Genomic DNA, 22400 nt, shown 5'->3' with positions numbered 1-22400 from the left:
CTCAGACCCTCTACAACCTAAATGCAGTCAACTTCTCAAGTTTTAAAGAGAAGAGGGCTTTCTTCCTCCAAGGCTAGAGACAAGAAGCAAAGGATTGGAGATAACATAAACAAAACCGAAGTTTAGGAAGAAAAGCTAGGAGGTTCATTTCAGGTTATTTTATTTTTCCTGGTAAATAGGTGATGGCAGGGCAGTTGCTGAGAGGGATATAAGGGTTGAAGAGGGGAGATAAGTATTGTGATAACCAAAGTGGAAATTCCCAATGAACTAAAAATATTGTGGACTAGCACTCAAGGACACCCTTCAGCATTTGAAGGAGTAACATAAGCAAGGGCTTCCCTGATAGCTCAGTTAGTAAAGGATCTGCCTGCAATGCAGGAGACCCAGGTTTGATTCCTGGGTCAGGAAGATCTGCTAGAGAAGGGATAGGCTACCCACTCCAGTATTCTTGGGCTTCCCTTGTGGCTCAGCTAGTAAAGAATCCACCTGCAGTGTGAGAGACCTGGGTTCAATCCCTGGGTAAGGAAGATCCCCTGGAGAAGGGAAAGACTACCCACTTTCATTCTGTCCTGGAGAATTTCATGGACATAAGCAAAACTCTAGAAAATTAATACAAGTGGTTAAGAACGTGGAGCACGAGCCAGAATCTGAACACCATCGCCTAGAGCTCATAGCTGTGGGCCTTAGATTCTTTATCAGGATAATAAGGGTAACACAGTACCTCCTTTATAAGGTTATAATTAAATGTCTATGGAATTGGCAAGTGTCTTCTGTTTTCTGTCTTCACTGTCACCAGTACTTATATAGTGAATATAGAATAAAAAAAAAAAACACACTTTGACCTACAGGTACAAATCTGCAGTGATGAGACTAGTATACCTCGTGGTGATTACAGTTAATACTACTCTATCATATACTTGAAGGTTGCTGAGTAGATCTGAAATGTTCTCACCACAAAAAAGAAATGGTAACTATGTGAGGTGACAGAGGTGTTAGTTAGCACTGAGATGGTAGCCATTCTGGAATATATAAGTGTGCCAAATCAACACCCTGTACACCTTATTAAACTTACACAGTGCTGCATGTCAACAACATCTCGATAAAGCTAGAAGAAACTGACCAGGAATACGGTGCAGTATTGTAGATGAAGTACGAGATACAGAATCTGAAGCCTTCATTTTGCCTTCCAGATGCTAGTTCATGTCTGTGATCTTGGGCACATCGTTTGGACCCTCACAAGTACCTATCTCTCATTACCTAGTTGTTATGAGGATCAAAGGGGAAGATGTCTGTGAAAGTACTATATACATATACAAGTTCAGTTCAGTTCATTTCAGTTCAGTCGCTCAGGAAACAATGCACATTGAAGGGTTTGTTTGATTCATGTACCAAAGCCCTAAGCCCTGAAAATGCCGAGGATCAGAACGTTAAATTTCGGTATTGCAAAGACATTGTAGACAATCTCTGTCCAAAAAACATGCTGCTTCAGGAATTAAAAATGGAAGGGAAGCCTGCTCCTGTTAGGGAAGATGGTGATGGTAGGTAGAGTCAGAGTTTGAGGTATTTGAGTGGAGGTGGGAAAGAAAGGGTTTTCCAGGGAATGAGAGCTTGGGGAAAAAAAAGGACCACATAGGAATGCCATGGCATATGCGATGGATGTAATGGCTCAGAGGTGTATATTCGTACAATCAGCTTCCTCTTTCCCTTAAACCCACCTCTCCATAACCGGGCAGCTGGCTGCTGCGTCAGGAACTTACTGCTGTGAGCAGCCATAAACAGTGTGCTAACGGCGGCTCCGCCTGAGAACACGCATTGGAGAGCACAGTGTGTGTTGGTCAAGGCCAGAGACAGTATTTCCTACCCTCTACACACCACAGGGCACATACAGGATAATCCAACACAGCTGAGAAGCACGTCGACAATTATTATTATTAAAAGCAAGCAATCAATTCCACAGATCCGTGGCTCTTTTAAAACGTGTTTTCTCATCTCTCTTTCCTCTCAGATGTACGGTTATTGTCCACCTGGAAAGGCCTCCCAGTGATAGCCAGAAATCTGCCACCACCACCCCTTCTGCTGTTTCTGCCATCACATTTAATTGTGTTTGCTCAACTCGAAGCCAAACTCATATGCAGTATATTCAGATGGTTAAAATAGCAGAGCGTTCCACTGTCCTCACACGTTATTTTCGACACCACAATTCTTGCGAGTTAGTTTGGAATAAATAAGGTAAAGAGAAAAGAAGCGACATAAATTTGTTCCAGCGGCAAAGAAAACAATATCAAAATGGCAATCTGGAGATTCGCCACAAAGGAAGGAATATAGAGTGTTCCTTTTGGTGAGCTCTCCTGCAAATGCAATCACCATCTCATTCGACAGTCTGGATTTATTTTAAAGTGGGTGAGAAAGAAAGCAGGAAAGTAATAGTAAGAAACTGTGAAAAGCACCTTGATTATTTCAAAAGATCAATGTACAATCACTGTACTTAGTCTTATATGGCATTAAAGGTAAAGGTGTAGAACTGATATATATGTTGATTTTCTTAACCTCTAAGGAGTCTTTATTTTCCACAATGGCAAACCTTCTAAGTTGAAAAACATATATCATCATACATATTCAGGATCTCTTTTCTGAGGTCTCAGCTACTACCTATTTCTTTAAATGCCTTGAAAATCACAAATTTACAAAGGTTTGGTTGGATATTTTTGTCAGCTAACTCCATCTTACATTTTTCAACATGACTATCATTTAACAGATACAGACCCTACCACCCCAAAATTAAAAGACTTCTGAATCTGAATCGTGGAGTAAAGAACAGACTTTGTTGCTAAAGAGGTTATGGCTTGAATTGGATCAATTAATTAAAGAAAGACCAATGTTCTGTGCTTTTAATTTGAGCTGAACTTCACATAAAAAAAAAACAGGCATTTTAAACAGACAAAGCTTAATTAACCTGCTTTTCATCCAAATGAATGAATATGCACATAGATAACTTTTTACTTGAGATTTTGCAGGATACACTTCATATTCCAACATGCCTATTGATCAAACACCACCTTTAGAGAATACCTACTCTGTATTCATCTGTCAAGGGCTGACTTTTTCTCTGCATTCTTATTCCTCATTTGCTCGTTAATTAATTCAACAGGTATTACTCAGAGCCTGCTATGTGCCCAACGGCTATTCTAGGCCCTGAAGACACAGCTGGAGTTAAGACAGCCAAGGCCCTATTCTCATGGATTTTATTTTTCACTCCAGAGGCAGGAGTAGGGGGATGTGGGGGGGAGCAGAGTTAAGCGACAATAAACAGAAACTATGATTTCAGATGGTGATAACTCAACTGAGAAACCACAGTAACGCAGACTTGGAGGATCACTTTAGATAGGTGATAAGCCAAGACCTCTCTGAGGAGGTAACACGTGCCCAGATAGACAAGATGGCACCAGCCATGGAAGTTGCTGAGAGAATTACAAGTACCAAGACCCTAAAACAGCGAAGAGTTTGGAGAATCCAAAGGGCAGGAAAGGCAATGAACTTCGAACATCAGGAATTGGAGAGACCTGTTTTGAGATGAGGGCTGAGGGTGAGCAGAAGGCCATTCCCGGACAAGGACTCAAGCAGCCAGCCACTTCAGGATATTTTCTGATGCTGGAGTCAGCAGAGTCCGCTTGTGGAACACAGGTCAGTGTTGTCTCAGATACACGTATTATTGGCACCACCGTATCTCCTCTTTCATGTACCTGAACCATCCCTCCGGGGCTCATCCCTTGAGTCTTTAGCCCCTACAAGCCTCACCTGGTCCTAGACCCTCCTCCTTGCTCACGTTTTCACTGTGTCTCACAGACCTGTGGGCATGCTGCCTGCCCTCTGACCTGACACTCGTTCTGACCCTCATGATTGGTCTATACCTGGAGTTTACATAACCTCCATGGACATAACTTCAGATATAATCTGTCTGGACCACCTCCCACCTCCAACTCCCTACTAATCCCAAATGACCTTCACTGGTGCCTAGCCAGACACTAACACCGCTTTGTGCCAATGCTACTACTTCTCTAAGTATGTATTGTCTTTTCAACTTTCAAAACCAATGCACATCTTCCTTTAACATTCTCTCGACTGTGCAGACAGTGGCTGACTTTATTTTTGGGGGGCTCCAAAATCACTGCAGATGGTGACTGCAGCCATGAAATTAAAAGACGCTTACTCCTTGGAAGGAAAGTTATGACCATACTAGACAGTATATTAAAAAGAAGAGACATTACTTTGCCAACAAAGGTCCGTCTAGTCAAGGCTATGGTTTTTCCAGTGGTCATGTATGGATGTGAGAGTTGGACTATAAAGAAAGCTGAGCGCCGATGAATTGATGCTTTTGAACTGTGGTGTTGGAGAAGACTCTTGAGAGTCCCCTGGACTGCAAGGAGATCCAACCAGTCCATCCTAAAGGAGATCAGTCCTGGGTGTTCATTGGAAGGACTGATGTTGAAGCTGAAACTCTGGCCACCTGATGCGAAGAGCTGACTCATTTGAAAAGACCCTGATGCTGGGAGGGATTGGGGGCAGGAGGAGAAGGGGACGACAGAGGATGAGATGGCTGGATGGCATCACTGACTCGACGCACATGAGTTTGAGTGAACTCTGGGAGTTGGTGATGGACAGGGAGGCCTGGCGTGCTGTGGTCCATGGGGTCGCAGAGTCAGACAGGACTGAGCGACTGAACTGAACTGACTGAAAGATGAGAAAATCCACAGTCGAATAGTTGAGATCACTTTCCTAAGGTCAGCTCACAACAGCTCTGGCCCAAGAAGCCAGGAATCCTGTTTTCCCACCTCCATCCTGCTCTGGAGGTGAGGGAGGTCTCGTCTACTCGGGGTAATCAAATCTTGTGAGAATAAGTCCATGGACGGTCTGCTTATGATGCTGAATTTGAAGGCCAGGCACAAGGAATTTACGAGGTAAATAGAAAGGATTCCCTCCTCCTCGACTTTTTTCAAGCTTGTGGATTTGAGTTCCATTTCTTTGTAAGATTAAGTCCCCAGACAACATTTCGGCACCATATATGAACTCAACCACAGTGCAGGGATGGGTTAGTATAAATTTATTACCAATTAAAGAGAGAAAAAGAAAAAGAAGTAACTGACTGTTTAGTAACTCTGGGGGAGAAAAAAACAGCATATTCAGCTAAGTTGCTCTAGGTTTTTGTCTTTGGCTCTGCCTACCAGCAAAGATCATAGTGTAGGTACAAAGTATCACTTTTTGGATATAGGATAGTATCTATAATCCTCATTTTTGAAGTTCAATACTCTGTGATCTCATTTTCAAATATGTAATTTCAAATAACCCCGTTGTAAAAAATTCAATGCCCTATTTATTTTTTAAATTGGCACTTCAGATAAATCCAAACAAGAATCTCTCAGAGAAAATAATGGGAAAAAAATCTTCCTTACGAATTCAATATTAATCAGGTCTCATAAATAACATTCTTAAAATAAATGGGAAAGTGCTAAAAGAGATTAAAAACTCTCAGATGTCTTTCATTCTTCTAAGGCAGCTCAGTTGTATTCATTGTAGCTTGTGGTATGTGGTACCTTAAAATAGAATGCCTTTCATACCATTTTTATAAGACTCTAAGAAACAGAATCTAGCTGTTCCCGTTCAAAATTCATGACCCTTTTCCAAGAGAACTGTTTTGACCTGTTACTACTTCTGGCTAAACTTGTGAGATTTCTTTTTCTCCACTCATTCCTGTACATAATATCTCAGGGAAATAGAGTTTAATAGCTATCAGCCTAATGGAGGTATACCTAAATTTGTTAAATAAAAATAATATGCAATGTGGGGTAAAACACAAATTCACTGAAAAGTGAATATTACCAATTCACTTTTGTATATAGTAAATATAGTAAGTTTTGAGTCTTACTTTTAGACTATATTGAGTCTAATATAGTATATTAGAGCAAATATAGTAAGTTTTGAAGGATGTGTTGCCCTTACAGCACCATTTAGTGGACTGGCAGCAGGCAATTCACAACTGCAAAACTTAGTAAAATACAATACTGCTAAATCTACATAAACTCAAAACTTCCCAAGTATCAGGGGGAAAATGACTTATCTTCCCTAGTTTGTTTCCAGATAGCCAGTTAATACTGTGGGGCTTCCCTGGTGCCTTAGTGGTCAAGAATCTACCTGCCAACGCAGGAGACGTGGATTTGATCCCTGGGTCAGGAAGATCCCCTGGAGAAGGAAATGGCAACCCACTCCAGTATTCTTGCCTGGGAAATCCCATGGACAGAGGAGCCTGGCGGGCTACAGTCCATAGGGCTCCAAAAGAGTCAGGCACAACTTAGCAACTAAATAACAGCAAACATTATGTAGCCATAGATTCAACAGAAGATCTGGTCTCTCCTCCCACCTCTCCAAGCAACTCTGAGACAAGACAGGAGCACCCGTGAGGACGTGTGCATGAATAGCGAACACTCTGAACTATACCCTGGCCCTTAGCACCTTGCCTGCCAGGTGGAAAGCTTGCTGAGAGAAAACTCTGTTCTCGATGGGGAAGTTTCTGGATTGCTCAACTTTGTCCATGATTGGTGGGTGAGCTTCACTCAGGGGTGAAATATTAGGAATACCACAGTGACAACACACTTTAAATCTACAGTTGTTTTTTTTTTTGGCAACAAAGCTGCCTTTTAAAAAATAAAAATTAAAAAAACCTTCATCTGGGAAATACCAGAATCTCTCTCTCAAGATATTTTCTTATATGCACCCAGATTTCTCAAGGATGAATTGACAATTCTACTATGTCACTGTCTCTATTTGTCTTTTATGAAAAATGATGCTTTATATTATTTCAAAATGATAAAATACATTATACATCATGAAGACATATAGAAGTAAGTATAAATAAACATAATACCTGAAGAATAAAAGCAACCACACATACATACTTTATGTAAAGATGTGATAGTTGATAGAGAAAAACAAGCTTAAAACTTACACTAGTGTTTTCACTGAAAACCTTGAAGGTGTGGGGAAAAAACATATTTATCTAAAACGTAAAGCAAACATGTATACCTTTATGCAAAATAAATTACACGTATGGACTCCTCAGCTGAACCAGCATGATCGTTTTATCGCGTTGTCCTGGGTGCACGTGTACGTGTGTGCGTGTCTGTGTGTACAGTCACATGCAACAGAGACTGTGGCAAGGCCGTGCCAGAACGACCGGCTGCAACGCAAAAAACTCAGTCTTGACAGTTTTACTTATATGTTTCCTCTGATTAGACCAGCTGATTTGGCTTGGCATTCTGTATGCATTCATTAAATGGTTGTAAACAAAGGCATAGTAGTCTAATGAATTATAATGACATTCAAGTCAATAACTTTGGGTGTTTACAATGCTGAACTATTACATTTACAACATCAGAAATATTGAAAGTTCAGACTAAAATCAACCGATTTCATCTCAGAAAAAGATGTTTCTGCCTTTTGCAACTGCTTACTCTAGAAAAACAAAATTCGGAAACTACACTTCAGATAATTTCACATATGTGTGTCTCTACACACACTCACATGCACCCTGTGTAAAAAAGACATATATCCTCGTCCCCCAGACGCATCCCCCAAGTCCCCAGTCCTATTACCTGTTTTTGAGCAGTACACTGAAGGTCATCTTATCCAGTCCCAGGTAATTTGGCAGCAAGTCTGACCAATTCCAGTTCCATTTTGTGATGGCTGACTGTTGATAAATGAGAAGACGCTATTGTTAGTTATTAATCAGAGTTAATATGACCAGTAAATTAAAGCTCCAGCTGTGATAGACTAACTAAGAAGGAGGGGGGTGTAGAACAAGGACTTAGACAGATAACATCAATCATGTCCACAGAAGAAGGTTTTTATTCCAATAAGACAGCAATTAATTTATAAATCCATTTGGGGATGCAGTCATTATTTATAAAAATATAAATCAATTTCTTCAGTCGTTATATTCTTCCAACTGCTAATGGAATTTGTCCAACAAGTTTCTCCGAAAGTGTGACTCTTTGTATTGTAAAGCAAAATAACTGGCAACTTTTCCATGTGTCAATTTATAGGTTTCTTTTAGCTCCCAGAAGTTTGATTAAAAAAAAAAAAGATGGAAGTATTGATACTATGGCTCAAATTATAAGACACAGCTTAATTAGAGTGATATTAATGTTTTCAGTTAAGAAAATGCTTTAAAGGGGAAATTATAAGGACCTGTAAGTGTAAATAATATAATTCTCTTTTTTCTCATTTAATAGATAATTTCACAATAGAGTAAGGAGAAAAATTACTGTGAAAGATAATCTCATAATTCAGAACTGAATACAACATGCCATTTATTTAAATGAAGTGAGGATAATTTAACAGCTACAATGATTATTTATGGTTGGAGGCATCTAATGTACAACACAGGAAGGCAGCTAATAAACTCAAACTTATGCAATATATTTGGTGTTTAAGTATTATGGATGCTTATTCCTCTTAAAACTAAATAGTTTTGATAATATGAGTCCAGGCTAGTGTTTAAAATCCAACAAGAACTATGCCCTGTCACCTGCTGATTAATGGAGCACTACACTCCTGTCATAGAGCAGGAGAATTCTGCCCCGGGTTGTCAGCATTTGAAGGTCTTATTCTACTACAGTATTGATGAATGTAGACGAGGGCTGTAACAGGCATGGTAAAAATATTATCTGCATCCCGAATTAGGCCCTTGTTTTAATTCTTATTTTCGTCAGAGCTCTAGGTCAAGCAATCCTTCTCTTCCGCCCTGCTAGTTCCAATAGTCTGTCAGGAGGTTACTGGGAAAAAGACACCAGGAGAATGAACAAAGCAAAAAGAACTTTAGGTTTCAAGTACTTTGGCATGAAGATGATCTTTTGCATGTAACTATGAAATATGCAGCTTAAACGATAGCATACTCTGACATTAAAAATATGTGGTGTTTATCACATGGACTTTATTTCACATATCCTGACTTTAAGATCATTAACAAATTCATTTCAAATTCGGAAATGTGTTTAGGGTTATGAAACAGCTAACTGACTTCATGCCACTTAAAATAGGAGCTCAGTGCTCTGTTTATGATCACTTTTAAAGTATCTTTTAATTTACCTGATAAATGAGATAAATTTATAAAGATTGCAAGGTATTTTGCGAGTTGTGTATATCGAGGGAGGGTGGAAGCGGCCATGGAGAGGAAGATTTTAAGGAAAGCTGGATTTCTCAAGCCTCTCATTGACACAGTCGAACAGATGTTCCCTCCTCTGCCCACAGTGAACTGACCGGGTCAAAAGTCAAATTTTACAGACCGAAAAGATGAATCAGTTTGACAAATAGAAAAGAAGGTAAAATAACTTTTCCAAAGTCAATTTGCACAGACCATGCAAACAAGAACAAGGCCTTTTGCGTGCTAATCAAAAAAGATTTTGAGTAAATATTCAAACACAAAGCATTTTTTTTTCTTATTTGTGTAAAACAAAAAAAAAGGCACACAGTTTTAATGAAATTTACTATTTAATTTCCACATACCTGATCAAGCATGCTTTTACTGAACTCTTTGTACACATGGAAAGGGTTAAAAGCAGAGGGCTGATCTTCCACACTCTTCAAGGTTGTCTTTAAAGGTTGGATGGGTAATGGCTTTTCCTCTGAACCATTCATAGAAAACAGCTGTTCTTTTAAATATACCTTCAAGGGGAAAAAAAAAAATTACAAGTTGCGATGGTAGGAAGCACATATTCTCTTTAAAAATAAACTGGTCAATATCCAAATCTATGCTTCCAGCACATTTGCTAGATTAGAGTATTACTTGCCTCAAGACAGATTACATTTTCAGAAGAAACAGCAGAGTACATACCAATCAGGATTGTAACAAACCCATCAAAAACAGGTTCACTTAATACATAGGAAAGATCAGAAAACTGTTTAACAAATTCTCACATAATGAATGTATGCTTGATTGTACCAGAATCTTTTTAATCGGCATTGTCTTGTCATTACTTCACATGTTAATGTGTCTGGGTTACCAAAACTTAACTCAGGAGCTTGACTATGCACAGTACAAGATTGCTCATCCATTCATCAAGCGTAGTTGCTACCTACTCCATGTCAGCAGAGTGCTAAGTACTCTGATAGTTCACTGCAAGCAGTCTCCCTCTATGTAGAATGAATTACAATGTAAGCTCCTCAACTCTGGTTTCATGCTGTGGACTGAAAATTATCAAGGTTCAACAGAAGCTCCAAATATGTAATCTTAATTTTATCCTCCAGCGACAGCTTGGGCCAAAAAAAGTCAGTCTATTGTATTATACTTTATTTTCCATCCACAAATAAAAAGCTGAATAACCCTAATCTGAATTATAAGACTCCTCCTAGAAAATGATAAATTTAAAGGACTAAAAGTTTCCCACAAACTACCAAATACTTACTGTTAATAAACAAGTCATTTAATAAATCATGTAACAGAAATGCCCTTGTGATTTTTAGTGTGTCACAATATAAAGTTTTCTTCAAGCTTAGGGGCAGGACTTAGGTTCAGAGTCAGAAGTGAAAACAACTTCAGAGGTCATCTTGACAACCGTTGCTGCTCCAAGTCCTGTGTGTAGGTCAGTCAAATAAACTCTACCTAGGAGCCTGTTAGAAAAGCAGAATCTCAGGCCCCACCACATCAGAATCAGCCTGTTCACAAGCCTCCCTCATCTGTGCTCGTGACCAGCATCTTCAACTACCATTTGGACTTTTATGCTCTGACACCTTACCTTTTCCTCAAAGATAAATGCTTAAAAACTCACCTCCTCTCAAAACTTCCCTCTCAATGGCACCTCTCTGCTGGGTTAAGCCTCTGACCTTGCCTGCTTCTGGTTGCTTTTAGCAAAAATGGGAAGAGTTGCTGTCTTCTTATTTCCTTGAAACAAGTGTATTAACTTAGGTTTTTAATTTGACCATACATAATTTGGATTCAGGGGCTTCCCTGACAGCTCAGCTTCCACTCACCCAGGCCTGTACCTGTATACGCTCTGTATTTACACTGCTTTCGAATACTATTTAGTAGCACCCCCGAAAGTGCTAAAGACACGATGCCACTCATCAAATGCACAAACCTCACGGTGCAATTTCCCTACAGTATAACAATGCTTCACATAAAAGCAGCCCTAAGTGTTATGCTAGTCACTCAGTCACTTTGTGTTACTTGCGTTTCCTGCCTGCACTGTTTAAGCAGTCAGGCTGAGGCCTCCCTACTTTGATTCTATCCTCAACTCACATTATGCCTCTTACCTCTCAGCCCTGCATCTCACTTAGCAAAATAAACCATCAAATACTGAGCCTGCTTTCCCAGCTGATAGACCTTGCCATAACGCATGGTTATGTCAGTCATGTCCGACTCTGTGCAGCCTCTTTGAACTGCAGCCCTCCAGGCTCCTCTGTCCATGAGATTCTCCAGGCAAGAGTACTAGAGTGGGTTGTCATGCCCTCCTCTAAGGGATCTTCCCGACCCAGGGAACGAACCCTGGTCTCCTGCATTGCAGGCAGATTCTTTACCACTGAGCCATTAGGGAAGCCCCAACAGTAAGTATATTCAGTTGGAAAGAAAGAAAAACCTTAACTTGGAATTTAATTGATTAAGATGTGGCGATGCCCCCGCAGAGTCTTAGGTACGTCAGATCTCATTACATATCTGCTCAGAAGCACTTCCTCAGACTTCCACGAGGAGAAAATGGCCTTTCGATTTCCTGAATACAACAGGTGGCTGACAGCCAATGAATACCCAACTTAATTTTTGCTGATTTTGCTTACGGGTGATTTCCTAATCTTTTGTCTTCTTGGAACTTTGAAAAAGAGAAGTATCCTATTAGGGGGCATTTAAACCTGCAATCGCGGTGTTCAGAACTATCGTAACTCAACCTTACTAAGGCTCTGAGGGTACTCTGACTAAAACATCTGTTCCTCTGTAACCACCACAGTTACTTTGGCCAAAATAGGTGACCAGTGAAGACCATGACATCATGCCCACGAAGACCGTGACTTCGCAATGGAGGTCTTTCAGTTCACCAGACTTCCTGCTTTCCCCAAAGGGAACCCTCAGACAAGCTGTGAGAGCTCCTCAGCAAGAGTGAACAGGTGGAGTTCCTGTGTTACCAATCCTTCCTTAGCTCCAGTTCCTCCAGAAGCAGGACCGTTTCTCACAGCTGCAAAGGCCTCCTTCTCAGGTAATCATTGATCACCTTGTTAGGTCACCTGTTTGAGGTTGATTACCTCTCTGAAGGCCAGAAAACAAGATTCACTTGAAGTAATTTTCAAATAGATCATAGTAAGGAGAACATTTATGTAGCCGAGTCATAAAATGCTGTGGTAGAGTTTAATTCACTCTTTGGAAATGTATGTTTTTTTAAGGCCTACCTCAATGAGATAAAATGCTATATCTTAACATTATTCATATTACACAATTTTTATTATGCCAAAAATGCATTCAGTGTTTGCAGACATAAACACAATTCTGCTTCACGTTAGATGTCACATTTGAATCCAGATTGAGCTTGTGCTTAGTTGCTCAGTCGTGTCCGACTCTTTGTGACCCCATGGACTGTAGCCTGCCAGGCTCCCCTGTCCAAGGGAATTCTCCAGGCCAGAATACTGGAATGGGTCAGCCAAACCCGCCTCCAGGGGATTTTCCCAACCCAGGGATCGAACCCAGGTCTCCCAGGTTGCAAGGCAGATTCTTTACCATCTGAGCCACCAGGGAAGCCCATGAATACTAGAGTGGGTAGCCTATCCCTTCTCCAGGGATCTTCCCAACCCAGGAATCGAACTGGCATCTCCTGCATTGCAGGTGGATTCTTTACCAGCTCAGGGAAGCCCCTGAACCCAGATTATGTATGGTCAAATTAAAAACCTAAATTAGCAAACTTGTTTCAAGTAAATAACGTCAACTCTTCACATGTTTGCTAAAAACAACCAAAAGCAGGGAAGGTCAGAGGCTTAACCCAGCAGAGAGGTGAATAAGCATGACATTGGTTCTAATCAGCTTCCCTGCTTAGCTTAATCTAGTTGCTCCTGAATACGGTTTGATATTCTTCCGAAGTTTCTCATTATGTCTAAGAAATCTTCAGCTTCACCAACACAAATGTGACGTCTGCAGGGAAGAGCTAAAAATCTGTCTTCAGAAAATTCTTCATCTCACAAATACCAGATTTTAACATCAACTTGACGGTCACAAATACACAATTCCCAAACTACACCTCTCGTCTCTACCATTTCGAACTGAGTTGAGTTTATGAGCCGTGTTATTGTTTAAACCATATAAATAAAACCTACAATGTTTCCGTGAAGCCTCTGCTGTACAAATGCAGAACATCCCGGGCTGAATAGATTCTATTAATAATGCAATATTGAGTTTGGTATTGACTTTAAGAAGTATTATCACCTCCTTGACTAACCCTTAGCTGCCAGCAGACGCTGCCTCAGGCCAGTACACACCTAATTGCTCGGTAAAAAGGCCGTTTCCCTACCTCATTGAGCCGCATGATGTGATAAATTTGCCTCAGGTATTCGCTGCCACCTGGTTTGTGGCAGATATCCAGGACCATCATGTTTATTTTCTGCTCAGTCAGTTCAAGAGCGATATCTCCTTCTTCTAAGGCTGTGCTTTTCTCTATTGTCATAAATGCACTAAATACAAAGAAAGCGTATTAAGTATCAGTGTAAGGAATTGTAAAGATGGAAAATAATCAAAGAGATTGAGTGTGGAGTGTTCGATGTAAATCTCATATGCAAAGCACCCATAAAGACTTTGCTCAAATAGGTATACCTTCCCCAAACGGCGGGCAGCTCCCATAAACAGCGCCTTAGAACTAAGCACCTGAAAGCATTTTAAAAAATTGAACCATTTCTTTTAAAATATTTCTTTATTGCATTTATACTCCAATCTATAAAACATTTTCCCATTACCGCAATTGCTGAAATTGCTATAATCGTGGGATGAAAACAAAACATTTCTTTTTAAGAAATAATTTGTATTTTCTCTTTGAGGATAAGGAGTATCTTTGATTCCAGAAATAGCTTTGGTATTCTGTCTTTTGTAGCCTTCTCTTTACACCTGTCTTAGACACATTAAAGACTAATTAAAGTGTCAAAAGGGGGAGCCTATTATGCTAAATATAGGCTGGGTGCTTCCTGGAGGAATGCTTACCACTGGGTATTTTAAATTGGCCTTTTGACACTTGTTGCCTTTTAAAAATACATGCCCTCCCTCCTGTTTCTTTCAGGTAACAGATAGTTAGCAAAAGTCACTACTCTGCTTATCCTTCCAGGAAAAGGCTCTCCTGTAAGCACAGCGGGAATGTGCAAGTTATATGTGTAAAACGTTTCTTTTATAAGAATTCATAGGCTTATTTTTTATTTTAAACATTATTCACATTGTAGTAATGGATGACTTTTTTTTTAATTCTCACACTATACCAGTGCAAAATAAATCACGATACTCAACTTACATCATATATGTTTTACACTAATTTTCTTATTACAAGTGCTATTAGGATCATGTTAGGCTTTGCAGTCTAAGTATTCTTAAGAAAAGGCATGGTTTTCCACTGTTTCCCAGACTAAATGAAATTTACTGTGGTATAATCAGCTATATACTGCAGTTCATTACTGAGATTTTGCCATGATTATAAAATTAGTTCTGCTAAGAGTCAGTGCCGCTGACCTGAAGACTGAACCAAATGATACCCAGCTGCTGGACATTAACTTTTATATTGCTTCCACATGTAGCCTCAAAACATCCTTCTTAAAAAAAAAAAAAAGTTTATGATCCTATAAGCCTTGCTAAAAAAAATGAAACCAAATCCTACTCTTAAAGATATCCATTAGGTAGAGTAAATTTGTAAACAAGCAAACAAACAGAAAAGACTTTTGTGCAGTAATAGAAGTTTGTAAATATCATTTTTGAAACTGCATACAGGCTGCAAGCAAAATTTGTCGGGTTTTGTAGAGGCTGACATTGAAAAAGTTGAGGCCCTCTGACAAAGGAGTGTCTCAGTGTCAGCCCCTGAACTGTATCCTTTCCTGTCCATCACTGTGCAGGTGAAGCAAATGATTGGATTCAGTCAATGCTATGATTAATGAGTTCCTCTCTGGATTTGGGACTGCCTATCAATCATGTCATTAGGGAGAATGTGCCCTGAAAGAGGCAGACCTTAGCCAAGGAATAACTGCATTAATCTTAATCTGTATATGCACCCAGCCAGCCAAGTCAGGGTCACCATGATGAAAAACAATAATCTTCAACTCGACAAATTACTTTGCAAAGACAGACATTTCTTTACTTTTTTTGGCCTGTGTGTTCTCCAGAATCTAAGTTGACTGTTTACAGCTTGAGTGTTACTACAAAGTGAAGGTTATTTTAATGAATAGTAATGCTTTCAGGCAGCATGCAAGACAAGCACTGCTTACAGCTGCCGCCTTTCCATTGCAGTTATGCTCACAATTTCCATAAAATCAAAGTTAAATCTGGGTGCAAGTGAAAGAAATCTGGCTAAATGATATCGTGTGGATCCAAGATAATCTTCATGAGGAATTAAGATTTCAGTTATCATAACAGAAGAACTATTTTAGTTTAAGTGCTTACATCCTCATGTGAAAAAGTAGTGAAGGTGTTTAGTCACTCAGTCCTGTCCAACTCTGCAACACCATGGACGGCAGCCCAGCAGGCTCCTCTGTCCGTGGAGTTCTCCAGGCAAGTGTACTGGAGTGGGTAGCCATTCCCTTCTTCAGAGGATCTTCTCGACCCAGGGATCAAACCCAGGTCTCCCACACTGTGGGTGGACTCTTTACCATCTGAGCCACCGGGAAGCCCTACAAATACTGGGGTAGGTTACCATTCTCTTCTCCAGAGGATCTTCCCAATTCGTGGATTGAACCCACATCTCCCACATTTCAGGCAGATTTTTTACCATCTGAGCCACCATTTTCAAAAAATATTACAGTAAGGTCAAGGCAACCCTCCACCTGTATACAGACATCATGGTTTAAAATACATCTTCCTCATGGTATAGATCTATGAACTAAATGATTGTCTATCTGTGAGAAATGAGTAGAGATGGAAGTTCATGTGTATATCAGAAAATCAACTTAAAGGCAAAGTCGGGATGAAGCATTTCTATAGCACCCAAACCCATAAGCGATTACCTAAGTCTGTTAATAGGTCAAATTTAATTCTTTTTCAAATAAATGAAATAACTTTTAAATCTGGAATTTTTTACATTGAAATTATTTGAGAAATCGAGAAAGATATAGCACTGTGCTAATTACAAGCTACATAAAGTGTATTCAGAATTTTTGAGGGCTGTAAAACATTTTTTAAAAGTTAATAAAAATTATTTTTGATGCAAGTTGCAACATAAAACTAATCAGCCAAATATTGGCTAGACAATTCCCTACTGTAGAAAATATCAGATGTGTTGGTGCTATTTATAAAACACTTAGACTAAAATCAACTTTTAAGGAAAAAATTTCACCTCTGGATTTCTGTATGTAGCTCAAGGTATATTAGAGACATTACTTTCCACTGATCTTATTGATAGTCTCCTAATTCAGCAGTATCATACATTTAACTTTATAATCAAATCCACTGTTTTTACTCTGCTTCTCTTCTCTCCCTTCTACACCCACTGCCATGGATAATGACACGTGGCCTTAATCTTTTAGTCTTTGCATTAAAGCCTATAAATCGATATCCAATGCAAATGTAAAGATTAAGGTCACTGTCAACGTTACTAAGCATTTTCCTGACTGCTATTCTTAATCCTACACACAGGATGCCCCACAAGTAAATTTTTAAAAGTCAGTATGACAAGGCCAGGAAAATGATTATTTACATTTCTTCATTATTTACACTACTTACATGATTACTTACAGTAATTTCGATTAATATGAAGTCTCACAGATTAACATAAACTAGTAAAGAGCATTTGTCATCACACTACTAAACAGTGCAGCTTATTTTAATAGTTCATAAATAACAAATGCTTACTAGGTCTAAGCTTGATGTTAAGAACTTTATGACTGTTATTTAACCTTTCAAAACAAGTCTACCAGCTTTGTACGTGAGTGCTCAGTCGCTCAGTTGCGTCCGACTCTTTGCAATCCCATGGACTGTGGCCCTCCAGGCTCCTCTGTCCATAGGATTCTCCTGGCAGGAATACTGGAATGGGTTGCCATTTCCTGCTGCAGGGGATCTTCCCAACCCAGGGATCCAACCTGCACAACCCCATAACTCACAAAAGATGGCCCATTTACAAAGGATTTGTATTTGTCCATATAATTCCAAAACCTGAACTCTATCACTGCCATGTACTAAAACTAACAACTTTTAGTTGTTTCAGGCAGAAAGTTACAATAGTACTTTCTAGCAATATGAATATATTTCAAAAGAATGGAGGACAGTATCTGTGAATGGTGTAAAAAAAAAAAAAGTGTGTGGGGGAGTCTGGCTTAGTGATCTGTAGACCATATGAACCATAACTCCTTTATCAATATCATGCAGTTCTATACTGAAGACTAATTGTAAGACAGGAGGACTCTATGTACACATTTAAATTCATCAGGGACCCTTAAAAATCTTTGCAATACCACAAATCACTTAGCTCTCAGTGCCAAACCGAGGAGAAGGCTGACATTTTCATACAGAAACAGCTGGGTGTGTTTATAGCTTGAGTGTGATATGCCCCAGTTGCCCTCTGGGATTCTTACATTACCAGATGAAAAATGTGTACCTTTTTGACAATCAGGTACACAGAAAGCAATAAAGAGCCTTTTATACCCATTAATTCCTTCTTAATTTAATCTCCCTGGCCAATCCATTTACAAAAAGCTCCAGGCTATCCACGAGATACCTGTTTGCACATTGAAAAGGAGTGAAACCAAATTCTCCTGGGTTTAACCACCACCCTTTTAATCAGAAACCTTGAGATGGGGACTACACAGGTATAGTGTTCCAGTGTATCAATGGGGTTCAAATTTTAATAAGACAAGGAACATTTAACAATCCAGCGTTTGATGGAATATTTATCTTTGCTTGTATTCATCAAAGTTCCCATGAAGTTAGCAAGATGACCATGGCTGCCTATCTGACAATATTTTGAGGTGGTGGTTGTTTATAGGTGATTTTGTTTTTTGGGAATGTGTCTGATGCAATTCGGGGAAAGAAAAACATAACTTTACCATTCGGTGCTCAGTTTCCTTGCTCTCAACAACTGGCATTCAACCCATTTGGGTTTCTGCTGCTCGATGCTCCGTAGAACCTTTTGGGTCATTTGATTAGGGCTACTCGTCTGCTCTCCCATGATGCTTTCCAAACACAAACAGACTAAACCGAGTTTCTCTTTACTCCATCTGTCAAGGGAGGCACCTGTTAAAAGTTCCACAGTGTTTCCATCCTCAAATATCCGACATATAATTACAATCAAGTTCCAGACAAGCAGGCCAGCTTTCTTCAATTCAACGAAGTTTTCTGACATTTTTCTCTCAGACAGAAAAAAGAAGTATTTAATTGGGGGAGGCAAGCATGCAATCACTGTAGGTAACTTGCTGATTACAATAGATACTGCCTGAGCAGCAAGCCTTGTGAAGCCTGGGGGAGAAAAGAAAGAAAAGGTATGATTAGTATTAGCATTTGCGTTCCATCACTGTGTTGAGTGTTGTGTGCGGATGTCTAATTTTTGTGGAGAAAATTGTTGAGAAGAGCAAGTGCTTGACATATTCCGACGGAACTCTACTGGGGTCCTCTGCAGTCCTGCCAAAAATTCCCCAAGTCCCCCAACTTAATTTTTCCTCTCAGAAATGATTAGAAAATTCAGAATTATTACTTATATTTTTATCTATTAAGATTATAGGTTTAAAGGGCCCAAGGTCCTCCTAATCAATAAATGCAAAGATACCCGTGCTGCAACCTTTTTGTGGCCTTTGGCACTTCCTTAAGCCTTTCTATTCTTCTCCTGGCATCCACGACAGAATCATTCCAGCTCTTGCCGGGACTGGCTCTTCTTCTTTTAATTTTCAGCTCAAATGTCATTTCCTCTGACAGCCTCCCCCTACAATCCATGTAAGACAGTCCCTCCACGCTGATCCTATTCCAGCCCCCAGTCCCTCCCTATCATTACACCCCATGTCTCCAAAGCATTGCCAAATTGTTCTCTATCTTCCTAGTTGAGAACCATTCTTCTAGATGATTCTAGAACCTTCAGCCTTGGCCTTTCAACCACTCCAGCTCCCAGATGGGCATTCCACTTCTCTGTCCTCCTCATCATTGAGTGTGTTGTGTCCGACTCTTTGCGACCCCATGGACTGTAGCCTACCAGGCTCCTCTGCCCAGGAAAGAATACTGGAGTGGGTTGCCATTTCCTTCTCCAGGAGATCTTCCCGACCCAGGGATTGAACCCGGGTCTCCCTCATTGCAGGCAGACACTTTACTGTCTGAGCCACCAGGAAAGTTATTCATCATTTTCTTCTTTCCTTTTGAATTGTTTAAATATTCCTCCTAATCCTTCATATAAGATTAGGGGCTACACTGATCAATCTTACTACTCCATCATCTTTGACATGCAGTTTTACCTCACTGTGACCAAGGCTACTACCTATTCAACCCTGCCCTCACAAGTGGTATCTGGACTGTTGTAGGATTCTCCTAACCCATCTCTCTGCTCCAGACTATGCCCAGCTATAAAGCCAGATGTGTATACTAGTACCTAACTTTGTTAACTTCATTACCTAATTTCTCTGCTACAATTCTTTTAGCTGTTTTCCACTGTTATGAGATCAGTGTCTGGAGCATTGCTGTCAAAACACTCTCTAGTCTAGCTGCAGGCAGTTTCGGTGAACCTCATCTTCGTTTCATCCTCTTTGCTCTTAGGCTTCTTGGAATATCTCATTATTCTCACATGGAATGCCCTCGTTCTTCACAGGTCACTCATAACCTTCAACTTTTGGTTCAAAGTTTTTTCCTCCTATGAATTTATTTGGACATATTACCCATATGACTGTGCTGTAATTAGGTTCATAAAATGCCATGTTGTATTATCTTTTGTATTATCATCTATCATTGTTTGTTATATTCTTATTTATACATTCATGAGTTGTCTTTACAACTAGACTAAAAGCTCCCCAAGAGCATGGAATAAAATCTCACTCCTTGAGTACCTTGTAAAGCCAGATACAAGCATTTTAATACACTATGTACATAGTTGAATTTGAACATTGGAACAGAGTGAAAGTCTAAAAGAAGGTAGCTATAAGTTCTTCAGAAAAATATTTTTCACTGTTTTTACTGAACAAAAATAATAAAACACTGTGAAAGATTTCTTAAGATATTCGTGACATTTTAAGAAGTTACTCTGTGGATTTTGGAGACCATTAAAACAAACAACCCAATCAAAAAATGGGCAGAAGACCTAAACAGACACTCCCCAAAGAAGACATGTTAGTTAGTGTTAGTCGGTCAGTCATGTCCAACTCTGTGCAACCCCATGGACTGTAGCCCTCCAGGCTCCTTGGTCCATGGGATTCTCCAGGCAAGAATACTGGAGTGGGTTGCTACTTCCTTCTCCAGGGGATCTTCCCAGCCCAGGGATCGAACCCAGGTCTCTTGCATTGCAAGCAGATTCTTTACTGTCTGAGCCATCAGAGAAGCTCTCAAAGAAGACATACAGATGCTCAACAGGCACACGAAAAGATGTTCAACGTCACAAATTATTATATGAATGCAATCAAAACTACAATGAGATATCACCTCACACTAGTCAAAATGGCTATCATCAAAAAATTCACAAAGAATAAATGTTGGAGACCGAGTGGAGACAAGGGAACCTCCTACACTACTAGTGGGAATGTAAACTGACACGGAGACTATGGAGAACAGTGTGGAGGTTTCTTTACAAACTAAAAATTGAGCTACCGTGTGGCCCTGCAATCCCACTCCTAGGCATATATCCAAAGGAAAATAACGTCCAAAAGGATACCTGCACCCCAGTGTTCACGGCAGCGCTGTTTACAATAGCCAAGACAAGGAAGCTACCTAAATGTTCACCAACAGAGTAATGGAAAAAGAAGAAATGAGATAGATACACACACACACACACACACACACATATACATATAATGGGGTATTAGTCATTTAAAATAATGAAATAATGCCATTTGCAGCAACATAGATGGAACTAGAGATTGTCATAGTGAAGTAAGTCAGACAGAGAAGGAGAAATAGCATATGAGGTTCCATACATGCAGAATCTAAGAAGAAATGAAACAAATGACCTTATTTACAAAATAGAAACAAATTCACAGACTTAGAGAATGAATGTATGGTTGCCTGGGGGAAGGATGAGGGGAAGAGACAGGGAATTTGGGATCAACATGTACACACTGCTGTATTTAAAATGCATCTATGTACAGCACAGGACCTACTGTACAGCACAGGGAATTCTCAGTTATGTGACAGACTGGATGGGAGAGTCTGGAGGAGAATGGATACATGTATGTGTATGGCTGAGTCCCTTTGCTGTCCACTTGAAACTATCACAACATTATTACTTGGTTATAAGTTTAAGTCGCTCGCTCAGTCGCGCCCGACTCTTTGCGACCCCGTGGACTGTAGGCCACCAGGCTCCTCCGTCCATGGGATTCTCCAGGCAAGAATACTGGAGTGGGTTGCCATTTCCTTCTCCAAGGGATCTTCCCGACCCAGGGATCGAACCCAGGCCTCCCGCACTGCAGGCAGAGGCTTTAACCTCTGAGCCACCAGGGAAACCCTTACTTGGTTATACTCCAATACAAAATAATAAGTTAAACACACACAATACATATAATGGGGTATTAGTCATTTAAAATAATGAAATAATGCCATTTGCAGCAACATAGATGGAACTAGAGATTGTCATAGTGAAGTAAGTCAGACAGAGAAGGAGAAATAGCATATGAGGTTCCATACATGCAGAATCTAAGAAGAAATGAAACAAATGACCTTATTTACAAAATAGAAACAAATTCTATTCAAAATAGAAATAGCACTCTCCTCTTAAAAAGTACAAAGCTCTTGGAAAACATAGGTCTGGTCTAGTGATTCCTCAGAAATCCATGACAACTTAAGAATGATTTTCAGAATTAACTGGAACAGTGTTTTTATGTTTGTAAAAATTGTATTCGGTCCAAGATATATTTGAATGATCTCAGGAGACTTTTGTATTAAATACATGAAAAAATAAAAAAGTATCTAGTTCAGTACTTTGTAAAAAATAGTTCCTCAATAAATGTCTTCTTTTTATTCAAATAAATATGTTTAGATGAAGCCTGAAATATAGATAAAGCAAATTAAGAAACCACTCTTG

General features: G+C 39.7%; 1 protein-coding gene across 3 annotated transcripts in view; it reads right to left on the bottom strand.

The window, feature by feature from the left end:
- KIAA0825 (KIAA0825 ortholog) overlaps positions 1 to 22400 on the bottom strand; it is a 428728-nt gene that overhangs the window by 191271 nt on the left and 215057 nt on the right. For all 3 annotated transcript variants that reach the window (XM_027545600.1, XM_027545602.1, XM_027545601.1), the window contains 4 exons: positions 18244 to 18652; positions 13533 to 13692; positions 9556 to 9714; positions 7644 to 7738 (listed from right to left, as the gene is read on the bottom strand). In XM_027545600.1, coding sequence (XP_027401401.1) covers positions 7644 to 7738; positions 9556 to 9714; positions 13533 to 13692; positions 18244 to 18652 — 823 coding nt within the window. The remainder of the gene's footprint in view (positions 1 to 7643; positions 7739 to 9555; positions 9715 to 13532; positions 13693 to 18243; positions 18653 to 22400) is intronic.

This window comes from Bos indicus x Bos taurus, chromosome 7 (genome assembly GCF_003369695.1).
Source record: "Bos indicus x Bos taurus breed Angus x Brahman F1 hybrid chromosome 7, Bos_hybrid_MaternalHap_v2.0, whole genome shotgun sequence".
Taxonomy (NCBI): Eukaryota; Metazoa; Chordata; class Mammalia; order Artiodactyla; family Bovidae; genus Bos; species Bos indicus x Bos taurus.
This window is presented reverse-complemented; position numbering and strand designations above follow the sequence as displayed.